The sequence below is a fragment of the Thermobia domestica genome, unplaced genomic scaffold (assembly GCF_964235325.1).
Source record: "Thermobia domestica unplaced genomic scaffold, izTheDome1.hap1.1 HAP1_SCAFFOLD_165, whole genome shotgun sequence".
Classification (NCBI taxonomy): domain Eukaryota; kingdom Metazoa; phylum Arthropoda; class Insecta; order Zygentoma; family Lepismatidae; genus Thermobia; species Thermobia domestica.
In genome coordinates, this window is record NW_027655905.1 from 135,670 (window position 1) to 156,982 (window position 21,313).

The following is a 21,313-nucleotide window of genomic DNA, read 5'->3' on the forward strand; positions in this document are numbered from 1 at the left end:
TAGTTCATTTGGAAGCCTACCGTGAAAATTTTAGGGGGACCCGGCCCCTACTCCCCACGTGGATACAGGCATGCTTCCATCCCCACTCCTTGGGATGAGGATGAACTGAACATCATAAAAACTGTTACCGTTAAATCCAGGGACCTCAAAACTACGAATTCAACTGTAATATCTGTCGTTTTCGATTAGAAAAAATAATTTTTAAATCTTGTCCCTCCCCCACTGGCGAGTGGAGTATGAGATTGAAGTTGAATTGGATTTAAACTTCACTCTTCATCTCATCGTCCCCAAAAGCATGAATTCAACTCACATTTTAGTCATTTTCGGGGCGAAATTTTGTGAGAAAGCGGCAAATTATTTAGAGCACAGGGGCACACAATATATAAATACGGGCCTGATAAACGCCGTGTACTACGTTGGGGTATTTCTTACTGAAGGATCCGAGTACAGATACTGTGGTTTCCTGTCTCCCGAAATCTGTGAGTAAGTTTTGTCACACCATTGTGGGAATATGGGCTCCCTTTCGAGGTGTAGCGCATTAAACTCCGAGGCCACCGCTCGCGTTCAGCAATTTCCACACATCAGGATGATCTCAATACTTTCCTGGATCGTTAGCTGCATTCTCCAGTCACTGGAATCTGCAACGATAAAACAGACCATAATTCATCAACGTTTAGTGATATACAAAAATGGGCAGTAGCATTGCATTTCTGATCGAAAAACGGTCTTAAAACATGTGTCGCCTGCCTACCTTCCGATTTTAAAAAGTAGTGGTATTTAAAGTGACGAACTTTAAAATGGTGGTCACGTTGCTTTTTAGGCTCCCCCGTCCCTTGCTTGTCATCTATGACCAACATGGATCTCTAGCCCAACAGACTTTTCTGTTACAAGACGGTCACCTGACTTTTTGACCACTGTGTACATTACAAGTAATCACAGTTTTGTTTATACACATCGTCAATTGTCGCCTTCATTATTTTTATTTATTTACTTTTTATCCATTTACTTGTGAACACACACCAGGTAGCCTACATTCAGACGCCATTTTAAATTAGATAAGAAAGGGAACAAACAAAAACAAAGGGAAGGCATTTCGGACGGTATAGGCCAGGGCCTGTATGCTAAGTAGCATCCCGGTATTTGCCTAGTATACCTATGACTGACGGAAACCCTGAAAAACACTTAGGGTAGTCGGCCGCGAGACACGAACCCACGACGACCTCCCAAATACCAACCGAATGCGTTCCCAAGTCCACCACGAAGACAGTGCTTACCTTACTGTTCGAGATTTAAATCAGTTAGTTACGTTTCATATAACTCCCACATACCTTGCAGTAGGAAGATTTAATTTATCTGACATTTACAATATGATAGGGTCATCATGCATGCAAGTACGGAAGTTCGTACGAGCATCAGAATTGTGCTACAGTGTTGACAACTTCCGCATGTTTTTTGTTCTTTTTGCTTTTTTCACATTTTCATTGTTACATTACAACAAAAGTTATAGGTTTACTGTTTTGTTATTACCATGTTTTAAAGTCAGCATGGTGGTGTATCCAAGAACTGGTAGAGGTTCTGCCCGCCCACATTTTTTTCCCATTGAAACATGCAGAATTTTGTAACATTTTACCATTTCGTTATTTGTTCTGGTTTGAAATAAATGTCAGCTAGAATTGTTGCTGGAAATTCATCCTTCTGCTGTTAGTACAAACATCGTGTTTAATGCTGTAAATCCGGTAAATTTCACTTTGATGTCATTCATAATGAGGAAGTTGTTAGAATCTGAAAACGTCCCGCAGGAAACATTGCTCATTTCGGTTAATATTGGGCCTATGCATTGTGGTACATATTTTATAACTTTGGTTTTATTTACACGAATGCTTTTGAACTTGGTATTTTATCTCTTGATACTACCCAGCTTATGTGTACAACTTTTCATAAAAATCCATGTTGCTCACGGGGAGGGGGTGGTTGAACTGAGATGGAATGACTCCATGGCAGCTGGAAATACGAATCTGGCGCCTAACTAATTTGACTCCAAATCATGTATGCCTATGTACCAAATTTGCCACCAGGTTGGAATTTTCGATCGCCAGGTCGCCATTGCAGATAGACATTTTTGTAAATTATATCTTCCAATAAAACTCTATGACCTTGTTACTGGATTCAGACTTTAGGTTTCGTAGCGTGCCTATAATTAGCAAAGCAATATATAGAAGTCGTTACATATACCGGACTGAAAAGGTCAGAATTTTTGCGTTTGAAGCAGTATTTGAAACGGAAAATAAGAAGAGGCGATATGGTTCATTACGATTTTGACTCGACATACCGGCTATCTAAATGTTGAAATATAGTGATGGTATGTTGCCTAAAGCATGTATTCTATTTACATAATGACTCAAAACCATGGAAGAACTATTCGTAGTTACGGGTGGGGTGTGGAGACGCTTTGCCCCCGTCCCAACTATCTGTGAATAATAAAAAAAATATACATTATGTTGTATTATAGACAATTATACACGGAAATGGAATAAAATCAACTTGTTCATAATACAATTTTTAAACAATTTCCCGTAGGTAAACTCCGGAACTCCCCACCCGACTGAGAGGTATTCCGTACCCCCAGAAGGTTGTTACCTTATTATTGCAAAGAGGCAAAAATACGTCTTAATGGAGGCAAAAATACGTCTTATGTAATCTCTGGCAATTTAATCTTAACATCCCGCACAATAACTGAAGACTTAAGTAAAATATCAATTTTTTTCGATTGCGTTAACTATATTTTTCTCATAAATACCGGACTCAGTTATGTATTTTTATCATTGTTGACAACTAAAACAAAAGATAAGAATAATATAACCAAATCTTGGTGTTGTAAAATTAGAAATTATTTTTACATAAGTAATAAAATCTTTGACGTGTAGAGCAATTCGTCAATTACCGTGCATGAAAGTGGATTTATTAAACGTATATTAGAATCCACTTTCTAATGTCTTGATAACTGAAAATTCAGAGGCGGTATGTCTTCTTCACTGAAAAATCGGAGGTGGTATGGCATACCACCTCATACCGTCTCACTTCGATCACTGGTTTGAAAAGAATAACTGACCATGTACAGGGTCAAATCAAAACATTCTCGCACCAAGACTATACTTCAATCCCTCCCCCGTCCGTCAAAGAAAATATATTCATAGTCCTTTGTTGCAAATTGCAGTGATCAAATTGTCGGTGCAACGAATTATGCATTTAGTCGCTACTACAGAAAATTTCACCTTGAATGCACGTTTATAGGCCGGATCACTCTATAAGATAACAGTGAATTATAACGTAATACAGAAACGTCTACACAGGAAATTTCTAGTAAAATATATCAATGTATTTCGTAATGCAAAAGGCGAAGGGGAAGAAGTGATATATGGGGCTATAGGTTGGAGCCTAGGGCACAGATTAAGCCTGACCACTATCACACGTACTTATATGCACCATATGACTGGCTAGAGTAATATTATTTTTAGTTTTCTTTAGTTGCATGGCATTGAGAAACTCATGAAACGAGCAGGTAGAGCAAAGTTGTGAACTTCGTTTCGCTAGAGCCCGTAAAAATCTTTGGCCATCCTAATGGCGCTCTTTCTACTCAGTGATGCGTAATTAGCCAATCACCGCATAGACGCTATTATGTTTGTCTTCCTGGACTGGAGTTTTTAGTTCTTTATTCAAATAGCATCTCAATTCCCTCATTATACTGAATTAACACTGAATAATGTTAGTGCTAACACTAGAAGTAATGGACCTTTCACACCAAAGTAGCGCACACGAACAATTCGGCTAAACTCGAGCACAGCAATGTAACAAAAAAGTATACATTTAATTTTAACATGCTTTTTTTTGTTTAATGTTCTCTATTTGCCATCGAAGTTAATGAATTTAGATACATATGTCACAGAAAAAGAAATCGAAAAGATTGAAGGATACTGAATATAATAATTTGTAGAAATCTTATGAAGGGCTAAATACAGTGGTGTACTCAGCCGGTTCGCTAGATATTTCGAGTTCTCATAACCGTTTGTTATACCCGGAGAAAAAAGCACACAAACACACACATGCATGACCTAGCCATGAGTGAAAGAAAGAAGCCATCAAATTTGTGAAAACACCTCTGTGCTTTTCCCTCTCCCTCGCATTGTTATGGAAACAAGCAACTTCGAATTGTTTCAATTGAACGGGCAGTTAGAAAATTGAATATTAATTCCAGGATTTTGTCAAAACTCCTGTTTCACTCCATTTATGACATTATACGATATTTAATATCTTATTAGAACATTTCCGGCAGCTCCCCCTTCCCAGTGGGTGGGGGAGTGATCCCTGCACATCCTCGATAGAACTCCAATTTTTTTTTTAAGTCAAAATTCGATACAAACCGTGAAAAGCACTTACAACTTCCCAATTTTGACTTTATAAACCAAATTAAAATTCCTGGCGGAATCCCTGCTTAATTCTGTTAGAACTCACTGTAAAACCATTAAAGTAACACATGTATGACAAATTAGCGCAATCAAAATAAGGTTTGAGGTATACATTTAGAATAAAAAGATGGGAACTTCTGGAATTTGTTCGTGATCTCTTCGTCATTAACCTCCAGAATATCCCAAAAAATCCAGTTCCGGGGTTAACGCCATTTTGATTAGTCTGCCATCTTGGATTTCTCACATGCACTTAGTTTATGAAACATATCTTCTAAACTAATTAACGTAGAAGGATCATACTCTCTTTATTACACTTCTGATACTATAGGCAATGTAACAAGTGATTATCACTTTTCTCGAGTAACCATTTTTGTATAACTTTAGGATAAAGTGAAACATTGGGATCTGTATTAGGGGACATATTCTTTTTATTGCCTGAGGGGGCGGGGTGGCTCAGTGGTAAAGCGTTCACCTCCGGATCACTCGCCCACCCACTGGCTAGGGGAAGCTCTCGGAAACCTACTAATAAGATATTAAATATCGTAAAATGTCACAAATGGAGTGAAACGGGAGTTTGGACAAAATCCCGGAATTCATATTCAATTTTCTGACTGCCAGTTGAATTGAAACAATTCGAAGTTGCTTGTTTCCATAACAATGCGAGGGAGAGGGAAAAGCACAGAGGTGTTTTCACAAATTTGATGGCTTCTTTCTTTCTCTCCCGGCTAGGTCATGCGTGTGTGTGTGCCTTTATGTCCGGGTATAACAAATGGTTATGAGAACTTTAAATATCTAGCGAACCGACTGAGTACAACACTGTATTTAGCCCTTCATAAGATTTCAACACATTATTATATTTCGTGTCGTTCAATCTTTTCGATTCCTTTTTCTGTGACATATGTATTTAAATTCATTAACTTCGATGGCAAATAGATAGCATTAAACAAAAAAAAAAAAAAAAGTATGTTAAAATTAAATGTATACTTTTTCTTACATTGCTGAGTTCGAGCTTAGCCGAATTGTTTGTATGCGCTACTATTTCCTATTTACTATTCCTTCTTATTCATTATTCCATAAGGACATTATGATCTTTGCGATCCTAATCATTCTGTAAGGTGGGATGAAGGTACAACATATAACATATTAATCAGACATTAAATAATAATATGAATTAAAACAAATCAGCAATGCCAGAAAATGTGGAGAAAGAGAAAATTACAAAAAGTCTTAGAGATGGGAAAGACAAGTTCTTAGTTAATAAAGTATAATGAGAAATATAAAATAAAGACTGAATTATAATAGGCATGAGTAATGAGGTGAGGTGCAAAGCACGGCACAACACTTGGGAGAATTAAGTAAAACAAATGCAGTTATCTTCTGCCTAGGTGCGACGCTAGGCTGAAAAGGACATGGGGAGCCCTGTTAGTTACAAAGTTAGTCACTGTGCGCTATATGTTGGGAAAAGATGCGGAAGATTATCATGCAAATGATAGTCCTCGAGCAGGGTCAGATCAGGATGATCAGGGGGAAGTGTGTAACAGTATAGTGTAAAAAGGAGGTATAACGGTGTGTGATAATAACGTGAGCGACATGGATGGAGTGCGATGTAGCGCATAGTTTCAAAAAGAAGAGGCTGATGATTAGCGTAACGTCCAGCAATAAACTTGAGGCGGAGGGTTTCAAGGTGAAATTTGAGAATCGGGAAGGAGATGCGAGTGTACAGAGTAGGGCTAGGAAGATATATGCGGAAGGCAATACGGAATACATGTCATTACAGTAGTTTATATTAGGAGAGTGGAGCGGAGATCTACGCAGGAAAGCCATAAGTGAGTACTGGGCGAAGCAACGCTTTGTAAGTATTCAGTACAAGATGTGCAGATAGTCTCCGGGTACTACCGGTGAGGCGTTTCAACAGATTTAGTCTATTTGTGACTTTGGTCTTGAGAGATTTTACATGAGGTGTTCAAGTGAAATGATGATCGAAAACTATTCCAAGATATGTTACTGTTTTAGAAGGGTAAATGGGGGTATCGTTAACTGTTAATGAAAGCAAAGATGGATTTCGATTAAATTTAGATCGTTGTCGGGGCGGTATGAAAATTATACTTTGAGTTTTGCCTGCATTGATTGTCAGATTCCACTTGCGACACCAGCGTGTGAAGCGATTAATGGCTTCCTGAAGAGAGATATTAATATGTTGGATGGTTCGGCAGAGAGCAAGATAAGCTGTATTGTCTGCATACTGAAACAGGTGAATATTCTGAGGCAAGTCTGGAAAATCGGCTACGAAAGGAATATACAGCAGAGGCGATAAAGCTGACCCTTGTGGTACACTATACATTAGAAAATTAGGGTGAGAGAGTGCATCATTTATAGATACGTACGACAGAAGGAACGTGAGAAAATGGTAGATATGACGGATATATGTAACAGGGAGTTTCAGCTGGGTAAGTTTGTAGATTAGAGCTATATGCCAGATTTTATCAAAGGCTTTCTCTAGATCAAAGAGAATGAAACAAATGGGTAAACAGAGTTATAGTGGTTGGTAATGAGTGTAGTAAGACGAAGGAATTGGTCGTTTATGGAGTACGAAGGTCGGAATCCAGATTGATGTGTGGGGATTATGGTTTGAGAAGCTAAGTACGGGTGTAGGCATTTAACAATAATAACAAAGATCTTGCTGAAGGTGGATGTTAACTCTATTGGTCTTGTGGATGAAATATCAGACGGTGGTTTATTCGACTTAGGAGACATAAGAGTTTTGGAGACTTTGCAGTCTAACGGATAACAGCCAGTGCGGAGTATGAAGATGTAGATTAATGAAAGAAGAGTGAGTAATGAATGGGGACTTTCTTTTTCATGGCGATAAGTGATACCATCAAAACCTGGAGCGGTATTTCGTTTTCGCCGAACGACAGAAGTAATCTTCTCTACTGTAATGGGAGTGGTGAAAAAAATGAAATGAAATCTTTGAGTTTTACGTCCCACGGTTATGCCGGTTAGACTAAAGGAGACGGTGATAATGAGAGATGAGTGAAATGGTGGAATGAAGAAAGTGGGAGGAAACGGGAGTACCCCGAGAAAACCCACGAGCACGGTGTTTGTCCACCACAAAGTTCACTTGGCGGGGGATGGGATCGAACCCGGGACCCCAAGCACCAGAGGTGAACGCTCTACCACTGAGCCACCGCGCCCCCCAATGGGAGTGGTGAGTGCGTGGGTAGGTAGTGTATGAGTATCAGCTGGTTGGAGATGTGGAGTCTGAGTATTAACTTTATCGGCAGGATGAGTGCGAGTAGTAGGATCTGTTGCTGGTGGAGTAAAGATAGATTGAAAGTGAGCAGCGGGAGCGTTGACTTTGTCTTCATCAGAATGGGCATGCATATTATTGATAAGAATTGGATAAGGTGTCTTAGTGAATTTGCCACATAGAGCATTAAAACGTTTCCAGTATAATGTGGGATGTGCTGTGTCTGCAAGGTGATTCCATGTCTTTATCCATTCACGTTGCTTCTAGGCGGTAATGTAATTGTGAACGGTTCGTTGGAGTTGGTGATGAAGACGTGAGGTAGCTGGATTTCTAATGTGCAGATATTCCCTATAGCATTGACGCGAACGACGTACCATAGCAAGGTACTGAGGTGGTAATTTAGGCCGAAAGGGTATGGACTCAGGTTGTGGAATGTAGAGTGTGGAAGCCTGTTCAATAGGGGTGGTTATATCATCAACCTGGGTATTAAATTCGTCGGAATTGGTGGGAGAATGATATGATTCGATGGCGGAAGACAGGTAAGTGCGATAATTATCCCAGTTTGCTTTATCATAGCGTGGAGAAAAACTAGGTGATCGTGCGTATGTCGAGTGACCAAGACCAGCATGGTAAGTTAAATTGGAGCGTGATCACTTCAAAGCAAATCCAGGACTGTAATTGTGCAATGCGTAAGTATTGTATTTGAAGTATTTGCTACATTAGGTGTGGTAGTAGAAGCTGAGCAAGTTGGTGGAGCTAAGTCAAGTAGAACACCAGTAGTGTTAGTCAGTATGAAATTTTGGAAGTGTGTTTGTTGCTGATCAGTGCGACTGTGCATATTAATATTTGGGAGAATATTGAAATGCTTATAGGTGTTGGAGATATGAGAGAAGAAATCATATGGTATGGGTACGCCGGGCCGGATATAAAGAGTAGCAAGAGTGACAGCAACGGATTTAAACTAGAGAGTAGTAATAATATATTCTGGTATGTTTAATACAGGGCTAGTATGCTGTCTGAAAGGAAGATGATGCTGGAAACCTATGGCAGCTTCGTCGTTTGCCCGTAACGTAGGTAAAAGGTTATCATGTCGAAGTAAAGTGAAATTTGGAATTCTGCACTCTGTGGACGGAGTGAGGAAAGTTTCGTTCAAGAGAAATGCGGTTATATGTTCTTCCAGTAAAAGTGCTTGGAAAAGTACTTTGTTTTATGGAAGAGAACGGATATTCAAAAACAGAAAACCTAAATCTATGATTAGCAAACTGTTACACTGATAATACAAGTGGAGGAGTATGAATGCGAACACAATTGTTAGAATATGTGGCATAAAGAGCTACATTAAAAGTCGATTTGACGGCTAGAGTGAGCTGTTGAAGGATGTGCGGACGATGAAAAGGATAAATGTTTTGCAGTGCAAGAATGATAAATTCTAGCAATTTACCAATGATAACTGGATCATTGATAGTAGTCTCCATGTTTGTGGAAGTTGATTGGGTTCTTAACGGAACCACTAGTTCTGGATGCGCTTCGTCTGGTGAAGGTTTGCGTTTACATTTATAAGTGTAGGCAGGATGGCGCTCTGTGCAGGTGGAGCATTGAGGTGGAGCATTGAGGTGGAGCATTGAGGTATGTTTGGACAAACTCTAGTGAGACGTGATCCAAAGCAGTACCTACAAACTGTAGGGTTTTTGCAATTTACAGTTGCATGTCTGTTATAGGTCTGGCACTTTTCACAACGTAGTTGTAGAGGCGGAGAAGAGCGAGAAGGCTCAATTCTATATTTTCTCTTGTAAATGAATGCACCATTAGTGAGCAGGAAATCTATCGTATCTTGTTGAAGGGCTATAACAGTTTGACTTACCACCACAGAATCCGATGCCAAAATACGCAAGCAACCTCTTCATTACCCATAATCCCCAATTAAAATTGTATAAATCAAAGCAAGGAACTTGGTGTTGAGAAAATAAACCGAATAAATATTTACTAAAATTCTAAATATAACTGAATTTTAACATAATTAAAGTATATCAAACTAAGTGGAAGGGGATTTAAAATATTCTTTTAAATTCAGATTAGTGTTTAAAGCCAAAAATTTTACCCAATGGCGGATATATAATTTCAACTAGGAGTGAAACGGTACTACCCATAATTCTTTGTAATAAATGCGTTTTCTTCTAAAACTATCATATACTAATGTAAAATAAAAGTAATTTTCCCTCAAAATATAACTTCTACCGATTTGTAGTTTAAATAGATACTAATTTGGAGAATAATAATAATCAAATAACTAAAATATACCGACCGAAAAGTATAAAAAAAATTAGAGGTAAAAAGTGCGTTCCCTCCCAACAAAAATTCTGTACTATCAATGCTGTGACAGTAGGTCTTAACTATTTGCTTATAAACACGGCGTCCGGATGTATACTACAGTGCAAAAAATCAAACCAACCTATGCTAGGTAGCTGCTAAAATGTAGGAATCCTATCTCACTGAGTCAGGGCAAGGCGAAGGTATTGAGCCCGTGCGGGGTGCATCCGATGGAAGCAGGCGTATCAGTGATGATGGGTATGCGAGTGAGTAATGAAAACAGGTGGTTACTAGTTTCAATAGCACCACTTCATATTAGTAATCACTTAATTTCAATAGCTCCACTTAAAAAAACATTATACCGTACCTTTCATACAATTTCAACAACTGACGTTCGTTATTTTCGCATAATTCTATAAAACGCAAACACGATATGTTACAACCTTGACATACACACGTTATTTTCACACTGCCTTTTCCGACACTAAACCAGAAGTGTGTTTCTCTGCGAAATGGTCCCTTTCGCCTTCACATACAGTGTCCCTTACATCAAACACAGCCTACAGCAATCACTTTCTTAACTTCAACTATTCCCCTCGCCTCACATTCACTCACTCTTCTTCACAAATCAAAATAAATGATTCAATTTACCCGGTAAATTAAAAAAAAACGGTCCGGCGATACAACACTTACTCCTCTCACACCTTCACTTATTTGCTCTTCAATCTACCTCCTATTGAATTTTCGAAGTCCTTGCACAAGTACAAGGTACAGGGATTTAGTAAAATCAGAACAATTCTTTCTTTCACTTGTCTCCTATATTTTTAATGAATTCGATTGGTATGTTATCTATTCCGGTTGCCTTTCCATTTCTAATCTCGAATATAGCCTTTTCAAACTCATCACTAAGAATACTAAATCCTTTATCATCCTCGCCTACTTCATTTTCTACTTCAACATTTAGGCTACACGGTCTATCCCTACTCTCATATAAGTCTTCAACGTATTCTTTCCACCTTCCTATGACCTCATTTCTCTCGCTGACTACCTTCCCATTCTTATTTTCTACTGCCATCATAATACCCTCTTGATAAATGTAAGAATTCTTTATATTGGAGACGTGAAATTTCAAAATTAAACTCAATTAGAAACGAACCAATACATGTTTAGGTTTTCCGAAAATTCTGTCCTAAGATGAGAATGGAGAATAGTGTCTAACTATTAAAATTTCTGCATTTGCTTACGTTTGAGGTGTGAAATTTGGCTTTGATTTCTTAACTATAAATAATTGAACGTATTTTCCCGGAAATTTCCGTCTTAAAGATAGAGAAAAAACACGATTTCTATAATATAAAACTTACCGCTATTTATTCAGAAAATGTCATGAAATGTGAAATTCGCTTAAATTCGTAATGTGAAATTTCGTAAACCAACTCTGAACTAAAAAGAATGGAATAAGTATTTCAGAGTTTTCGAAATTCTCCTTTTAAGCAGAAGGAGGGAGGAATTAATTTACTTACTCTCGACATTCAAATCGGCGTTCGCTGTCTCATCATTATAGAATGTTCGAGGAGAATTACTGAACATATTTAGAACTACTCTAGGGCATGGTTTCATCATTTCACTTTCACTGAAATGCGTATCCTAAGGGGAGGGGTCAAGGTCTAAAATATTTGCTAAAAATACAGTATCTTTCAAATCTCTCATGTATGAAGATGAGATTTAATATAAAAACCAAGTAGACACGCAACCCAGCGTTCTAGGAAATTCCACTTCCGTCTCATCTCATGAAAAATGATTGAGAATTTTAGAACATAGTTAGCACTTGGCAGAAGCCATTTCTTAATCATGTCAGTTTTATTAAAATTTGTATCCTAAGAGGTGGAGGAGTTAATATATACGGCGAAAATTAAATATCTTCCAAGCCAAGGAGATGAAACTAGTTATATAACTTTTTGCTTAACGAGGTCATCATGTGGACATGCCCCAGCGTTTTCGAAAATTCTGCTTCCAAAAGAGGTTACAGTGTGGCAAAGTGTTTGAAACGTCTGAAATGAATTTTTAAACATATTTAGCATGTGGGACATTTCTATTTTATCAACTCACTTCGAAATAAAAGAATCGTAAAAGCTGAAGAGAATTTAGATTTCTTGCAAAGAATAAATACTGCATCGTATGAAACACATTTTTGAACATGGTCGAGTTAGGGGTTTTATTTCACTTTTGTTCAAATAAGTTACGTAATGGGGAAAGAGTGATCATATATAACTTTCAAATATTTCTCATAAACCTATTCTACCCGTACCAGTAGCGTAGTGTGGTATTCCGAAATGGGGATGCCAAAGTTAGTCACTTGTGCGATACAATACTACTAAAATCAGCAATACATAGCTATACCGATGGGAAATATAGGGTTATTAAAGAAATTAGGGGGGAGGCCCCCTAATTGGTGGCCTAGTGGGATATACAGAAGCAAATGCGTCGATTACGTTAGAAGCCAATAAGCAATTGTCTCAGCTCCTTCTTACCACTACCATGTGACAAGAAAACTCGGCCCAGCTGTTGTATGAACATTGTTTCCAGTATAGTTCCCTTTATTTCTTTCTCGTGGGCAGCTTCTTTCTCTGCATACCATACTTCAATCTCGTTCTTTGAAAAGTCGCCTCTAGAAATTTGTCTTCTTGAGTCCGGAACTCAGACGCCCATTCGTGAATATGCAGCTGAGTGTATACGTATATCATTTGAAGATGCAAATAGAAAGCACTTAAACAACTCAGGGGGCCTGTTTCTGTGTATGTATTTCGTTGTCAGATATCCAGATACTGAAGGCAGGGGCGCAAATCTGTCTTCAACATTCGGGGAACGGGTAAGACCGTTCCTATTTTTTTTAAAGCAATGTTCAAAATATTTATGAAGATGAAAAACAATGTTGTGAAGGATCAGAGGACCAGACCAGTAGTCTTCAACATTGGGAGGAGGGCAGATTTGAGGCTTATTCCGGGGGGAGGGGAGATGAGATTCATATTACGGTAGATGAATCTGATTTCTGAGGTGAATCTGTTGTATTTTATATACCAGGGGATGTAGATGAAATTGTGATACGTATCAGTACCGTGAACACATTCTGAAATCTGAATACATGCATATTTATAATTGATATGTTTCTATTTACGCATCCACAATGATCCACATTAAAATTTTAGGACACTTGTTTTGTAATAATATATATAATGACTTCCCCAAAACTATGAAAGAAAGTCAACTATGTATGGCGCAACAATACTCTTATTTGACCAAAATTATGATGATCACAATAGCATTATAGGAATCTTTACAGGAATTAAACAAGTAGCTGCAAATAGACTAACAATAATTAATGACAATGAAATATTAAAGAATACGATTCTTTTTTAAAAATAAAACAAGTCAAGGGACATCAATTTCATCTTGCTTTCCTTTGTAGCAGTTGGATACAAATCATCACAGTTTCAAATCGGATAGTTGGGGGGGACAGTCCCCCTGCTCCAAGATTGGAGGGGACATGTCCTCCTCATCTCCCCGGGATAGGTGCCAGTGACTGAAGGTCCCAAGCAATCCTTACGAGGGGCAAGGAGTACTGGCTTTCTTGGTCTACCAGATCGGTGACCGTGATTCTACAGAATTCTTTATATTTATGCTTGTGTGTGTGAGCTCCCTCAAAGAGTTTCTGGCCACGCCACTAAACATACTATGTATTTATGATGAAGATTAATAATTTGCCTTTAATTACAATTACAATTACAATTACGATGCATTTAATTACGATTAAAGCATAACTATTTTTATACTATTATTTACATATACATAACCGGCATGCTTCAAAAAGACATTCAATTAACCACTTTTGTTTTGTTCTATCTCCTTGATGTTAGCGCTCGTACGTTCTGTACAGAAACTATAACTTAGTTCAAGATATATAGAGTTGGAAATACTTGAATACGCCAGCGCATATCTAAAGCAAAATGTAGAGTTGCAAGGGATGAAGAGAGTAGTAGTTGGACATGCGCATTCGACAGAAAGCAGACCAAAACCACGTTGCTTGCAGTAGGCCTGGATGCCCAAGGAACATAGCATACGACAAGAGGAAAGAGAGAAAATGTGCACCTGAGTGATGCGCATGCGTAGGTTCCACCTGTCAAAGTAAGGCAAGAGAGGACATCCAGAAGATTGCAGTGGAAATAATTGTGATAATAATTACAAGCAAACAATTTATATAAAATGAAATACGTATTTTTTTGCTTATTAACAGGGGATGCCGGGCATACCGGCGTTCCCTTACGCTACGCCGCTGACCCGTACGAAGAACGGGCTTGCATATAATAATAGTAAATAATAATAGCCATATTCTCACAAATTTATATTTATTTCCAGCAAGATTCCTGCATAGCATTGTAGTGCAGTGGAATATTATATTTTACCAGTTTTGTCAATGAAACCACAGTTCTTACAGAATAGTTATTTCGTGTTTAAATATCTAATTTAATGTTTGTTACAACATTCGTAATATTTGTAATTTTAAATTTAGTTCTGTCAGAGACTCGCATCCTTAGATTAGAAGCCACTGCTCTAGGGACTGCCTAGAAACTTTGAATTTACACCTACATAGGATTTGTAACGTGGGGTACCACTAAGAAATTTTTTTGAAAATTCACAAAAAGAGGAGAAATTGTGGAGAGAGTTATTTTAATAAGATACCCTCATCTTCGAAACGTATAGGACTGGGAACTTAAAATTTGGTATTTGGATTTCCAATTTAAAATAATTTAACACGTGTTTCAGCACTTCTTTTATCTCTTAGTAATAAAGGGGAAGGAAAAGATGAGAATAGGAATTATTACTCATATAATAGCATATCGGTATCTCAGAATCTTTGAAAGTTACAAACATGAAATTTGGCTTTAGGACTTCTAATTTAAAACAAAATCACTTAAAGAGAGTAAACAGGACCACCCAATATTTTTCAATTAAAATTGAAACCAGAAGTTGTAGTAGATATCTACCACTTAGTGTTATTTACTAGTGATTATAGTGGAGATGGAAAATATTCTAGGGACGCTTAATCGAATACAAAAACGGTGCCTATCTATTGCCGTTTGTCATATACAGTCTTGTTCAAGAAAACTTTGCCACTCATCTCTCTTTGAAAAGGCCTGTGGTCTTACCTATAGTTAGAATTAAATCAAATAAATGTGAATTTTGTTTGGTCGATTAAGAAGTTTATTAAGAGCCCCAGCATTATAATTTCCTTTTGCGGGTGCAAGAATATCATCTTTCATACCAGGGTGAGTGGTCAAGATTTCTTGAAAAGACTGTACAACGATGAATGTTAAAACCGGAAGTGGTTGATTTCTAATAATTACGTTTGATTACAGGGTAAAAGAAGAGATGGTACCAATTTTAAGAACGCTAACTCATTTAAAAAACTCTTCTCGCTGTCTCTTATAGGTCATGTTCTATGTATATTACATTAAACCTGGAAGTCATTCTGGATTACCAGGGTGGCTATCGGTTACGAAAAGGATTAAAGAAAGTCACGAAATCAGAAAATGGTCATGAAAGTCAAGAAATTTTGCTTTTGGGTCACGATTCATTTTATCACGATTCATTTTTTATTCATTCACGATTCAAATATAAGTACATACTTGTAAATGTTGTTCTATAAAATGTCAAAATTCACCACCAAAAACGCATATGGTTTTAGACGCTACCAAATCACAAGTAAAGCACGCTTCTATCACGTGCGTGAAAATTGGCCCAAGTCGCACTCAAATTCGCTTTTGAGAATGTTACTAAATTTAATGGTTTGTTAAAGAAAAGGTCATGAAATTTCATTTTGGAATTTTAGTAGACACCCTGTCATTTCTGATTTTATTAGAGTGTTATGGAAAGACAAAATGTATTCTTGGGATGCTCCGTCGATTGTCAAAAACAGTTTCTCGCTATCTATTACAGCTTTTGCTCCACAGTAATGAAAAATAAACCGAAAATTCTTGATTTCTACCGCTACTAGTTTTATCAGTGTTAAGGATAGAAATGAAAGGTGTTCTTGGAATCTTTTAGTCGGTTTCCCAAAACTGCTTCTCGCTATATATTACCGTTTTTTCCCATTCAATGTTAAAGCGGGAACTTGTTTATTTCTGCCACTTTCTATTTCAATACAGTATTAAGGATGGAGTTGAAAGGTATTCTTAGGATGCTAAATCGACTGCCGGAAACCGTTTCTTGCTAACTATTACCCTTTTTGGTTTACAGGATCAACGTTAAAAGCAAAAATGGTTGATTTCTACCACTCCTGGTTTCTGATGCACAACCTCTACTAACGAACGCTTTCGAGATAATTACTTTAGCTATCAATTGCAAAAAACAGAAGTCAAATTCAGTTTCGTTCAAGAGTTTCGTGCGAAGTAACGGACGAGATGGACCAAAGTACTAACTGTACAATATTATTATAAATCTTGCTCTGTAATCCCAATAATTAGATACATATTTCAGCGTTTTTGATTGTGATGTAGAAAGGTAGAAAAGGGTTTGGAAGAGAATAGAGGTGGATATTACAATTATTATTATACTAAGATGTTTATATCTCGGGATCCCGTAAAGTTGAAGACATGAAGTCAACGCCTGTATTTGGAAGTCAACGCCTGTGGGAGTATCACCATTGATCTCAGCGACCGCGAAAACTATGGATTTGATACTAATATCGGTCATTTTGGGATATTTTTACATGCCTCGGTATCCACCCACCGCTGACTCCCGGACCGCATACTTCCAAGTCATCGATAATGGAAGTGTCACCATTGATTTCAGCGACCGCGAAAACTATGGATTTGACACTAATATCGGTCATTTTGAATTACTTAAATATGTCTTGGTATCTCACCCCCCTCCGGTGACCCCCGGCCCGGAGCCGAATAGCGTGAATTTGGAAATTAATGCGATTGGAGTTTCACCATTGATTTCAGCGACCGCGAAAATAAGAATTCGACACTAATAGTGTGGTAGAGCGTTGGCTTCGCATTCGGGAGGTTGTGGCTTCGAATCCCGCTGCCTACTATCCTGACTGAAGTTTTCCAGAGTTTCCCTCAGTCCTACCAGGCAAATGCAGAGATGGCACCTACTAAACTGGCCCTGGGCGATACCTTCCCAAATCCTTTCAATTGTTAATGTTGTTGGATATTCAATGCAAAATGGCCTCTGAGCTGTATCTGATGATTATTAAATAAATAAATAGTAAAATATCGGTCATTTTCTACTACCTTTACATGTCCCGGTAAACGCCTCCCTGAGACCCCCTGTTCGAATTTCGACAAAAACATTTACTCTGGTTTGGAGCCTTGACCAAGGTATTCGTGACTAAAATTTGGTAACGCTCGGTCAATTTGTCTGGTTCCCAAGCCTTTTCCGGTAAAAGACCCCTGAGACCTCACTGCTTCGAAATTTGAAAAAATCGCTGCGTCTTGATCTGGAGCCTGGGCCAAGGTACCCCTGACCAAAATTTGGTAACTCTCGTTCCACTCGTCTGGTTCCCAGGCCGCACACAGACAGACAGACATACACACGCACAAACAAACAAACTCTTTATTTTATTTATATTAAAAGATAGTTTACAAGACAGTATTCAGTATGTACTTTTTATAATAATTGAGGTCATAACGAAACGAAAATTGTTATATTTGAATAAACAGGAGAAGGACATAAATAGTGCAAAATCTTTTTCAATATTTTTTTTTATTTTGCTCGAAATGTCTTCATAGTTTGTTATCAAAATACTTGCCAACATATCCTCATTTTATTGTCCTAACAAACCAATATATATTGATAGTAAAATAGTTTAGATTGATCGAGGTACTGGGTCTTCAGAATTTCATGTCACTCCCCCTCACCGTTACGAAATGTTGGCTAAACGAACCAATATATGTTCCAGTAAAATAGATTAGAGTGATCGAGCCCCTTTTGTGATGACCACAGTATTTCATGTCACGGACTCCTTCCCCATTCACGTAATCCTGGCTACATGCCTGCAACACTGTCAGTAGCTACGTCCTCTACTAATATACATTTACAAGTACAGCTTTATTTTCGTATTTTTTTCAACAGTTAACCAATTTAAAATCGTATTATAATTCAAAGTACTTATCATATTTTTATCGCAAAACAAGAATATGTAGTTAACTTCTTAAATACTTCGCTCCGCAGGAACCCGTTCAGCGCGTGCAACAAGCAAAAACAACATGCTTGGCGTCTCACAAATGACAAAGGACAAAAAAGAAAAGCAAAAGCAGCACAGCAATGCCTTATCGCAGTCAGAGCTGACAACATAGTTTCGGTCTTCACATACGCCAATAGACCTACAAGCGGTGTTCACGAGTTATACAGTTACAATATACGTTGTGCCACAGTAGCGCTAAAGGCGGAATGTGCACGAACTACAAATGAATATGTTTCTTACAAGTATCAGTCACTGTTGAACCCTCTTTACATTCTACACATCCTTTTTTCTCCCACTTTTTGACCTTGACAAGCAGAAGTACCAGGATTTCCGAGTTCACAACCATAAACTGTTTGTGTACAGAGTACGTTTTCAGTTCTTCGAATGACTGCGCGCGAAGAACAAGGGTGATGATCGGGCTACCGAATACGGCAGCCAGAAATACCCGGTTGCGACTTTAAATGTAAAATACAAATATAGAGCCTTGACAATGTCGTGAGGGTGTATATATATAAACCTAAAATCAACAATGGCCCACTGTTGGAAAAAGGTTGGTTGAATACAACTATTATTCCAACGTAAAATGATGTTGGGCCAACACTGGGACTTGGTTGGTTGCTAGTAACGGCGTAAATAACACTGGACCAACGTTGCTTTTGTCACCAAAGATCAATGCAACCATATTTTAACGTTGGCCCAGCCATTTTGGTTGCATGGGCTATGACCATCCGACAGCAATCGAATTTAAACACCGTTTGCGGCTTTTGCTTATGGGGAAAAATATAAATGAAATCCCTCTTTCAAATGAAGTTCGTATCGCGCAAGAAGATGATGGAGATTTCTTGACATCGAAATTATTAGAAGGAATTGTACCAGATATGACACAACCCTTGTCAATGATTCAAGGCGAAACCGAAATCGAAAATATCTTTGTATCAGATGACAGAACACCTACCGAACCGCCGGCTATTGAACAACAGACAGATTGCTCAGTAGAAGGGTTTCGATTTCTTGCTGGATACATCGCTCATCAAGGAAGAAAATACGACACATCAATGGGTACACTATCTAGAGATGTACTTTCTTCCATACCCGGTACAGCATCTGAAGAGAGCTCTTCCGTGGCTAAGCGGTTAGCGTACGCGCCTTTGGCGTGGGAGAGTTGGGTTCGATTTCCCGCGGGAGCTCAGGTGGTTCGGATTCCACGTTAATCAGTAGGTCCACGTCTCATATAGCCTCGCTGCTGAACGGGACGTTAAACCCCAAATCAACAACAGCATCTGAAGGTTGGATCGAGTTTCTCTCGCGTGGTGGTCTCCTCGTTCCAGGATGGATGTCAAAAATGAAGGGTTTTGAACTTATTTTCAATGACATTAATGATACCAGCACTATGTCCGGTGAAAAAAACATTGTAAAAAGAGTAACCGCGAAAATAAGTGAAAAGTATCCTGATATGAATGAACATTTAATTAAGATATATGTAAGAACTAGGTCGTTCATTCGCACAAAATACATGAATAATAGAAATAAAATTCTAAAACCAACAAATGCCCATAAAAGAAAATCTCGAGTAGGCATGCCTCAGCCACAGTGAGGCCTACAACAAACTGTAATAGATGCAATAGTTGTCAATAGGTTCTGGTCACACTGACAGTGTGCATTATGATGATATAGCCTGTGACAGTACAGCAGATGTCATGTGATTTAATGTGTATTCACTGTAAAGTGAATTAGAAATTAATAATAAATACGTTCTAGTGTAATACACTTAAGTGTATTAATTAATTAACATAGCAAACGATACATGGCGCAGTCGGTTATCTTTTAACAGTGAGACTGTCATCTAGCAAAACAAAAAATGCAGTCAGCTAAAGTCCCGAAGGAACTTTGCCTTACCGGTAATTTGTGTGAGAATTGGAGAAAATTCAAACAAAATTTTGATATTTATATGACTGCAAGCGGCCAAGATTTAAAGCCCAGTGCCACCAAAGTTGCCATATTACTGAATGTAGTTGGTGAAGAAGCTGTAGAAATTTACAACACTTTTGAGATAAGTGATGAAGGCAAAAAGAAGTACGAGGTAGTTGTTCAAACTTTTGAAACTTACTTCAATCCCCAGAAAAACGTGGTCGTAGAACGTTATGTTTTTAACTCCCGTGTGCAAGATGAAGGAGAATCGTTTGACTCATTCGTTACTGATTTAAAGAAACTGGTTAAGACGTGTGAATTTGGTGATCAAACAGACAGTGTAATAAGAGATCGTATTGTGTTAGGAATACGTGATAAGGTATTACAGGAAAGAATGTTGCGTGCAGGAGAACTGTCACTAGATAAGGCTATTGAAATGGGACGTGCAGCGGAATTGAGCAGACAACAAGCAGATACCATACAGAACAAACAAGTTAGTGAAGTGCGAAGAAAAAGTTCAAGTGGAAAAAAGTTATCAGCTCCGCCAGGTTATGCATGGACAACAGGAGAGGACAAAAATAAGTGTAAAGAACAAAGTGCAAGGAACCCGCGTTTTCACAATAATGAGTACAAGTGTAAGAAGTGCAACACAGTACATAAGAAAGCGCAGTGCCCAGCGTTCGGTAAACAGTGCAGAAAGTGTCAACAGTTTAATCATTTTGCAGTGGGGTGCAAGGCTAAACAAGTCCAATGCATACAGGAAGAAGTAGCGGAAACAACGGACACAAGTGATGTACTGTATTTATCAGAAGTGTCAATATCTCACATTAATGCTGTAATGTCAGCAAGGCAAGAATGGGAAGAAACCATTCAGGTGGAAGATAAAAAGATCACATTTAAGTTGGACACAGGTGCAGAAGTCAACGTGCTTCCAATAAGAGAATTTAAACGTGTAAATCAACAATTTAAGGTTAGGCCTACCAAAATGTTGTTAGAAGTCTATGGTGGTCATAAAATTAAACCCGTAGGTTTGTAAACTTACATTGTGTCAAAAAACGCGGATGAATACTTAGATTTTGTAATAGTTGAAGGTGTAAGTAACGCAGCTAAGCCGTTATTAGGCCTAAGTGCATGCAC

General features: G+C 38.2%; 1 protein-coding gene across 1 annotated transcript; it reads left to right on the forward strand.

Annotated features, from left to right (window-relative positions):
• Positions 1 to 20,126: 20,126 nt before the first annotated feature.
• On the forward strand, positions 20,127 to 21,212 carry LOC145676485 (uncharacterized). The gene has a single exon (XM_081747290.1). The coding sequence runs from the start codon at positions 20,127 to 20,129 to the stop codon at positions 21,210 to 21,212; it is 1,086 nt and encodes a 361-aa protein (XP_081603416.1).
• The last annotated feature ends 101 nt before the right edge of the window (positions 21,213 to 21,313 follow it).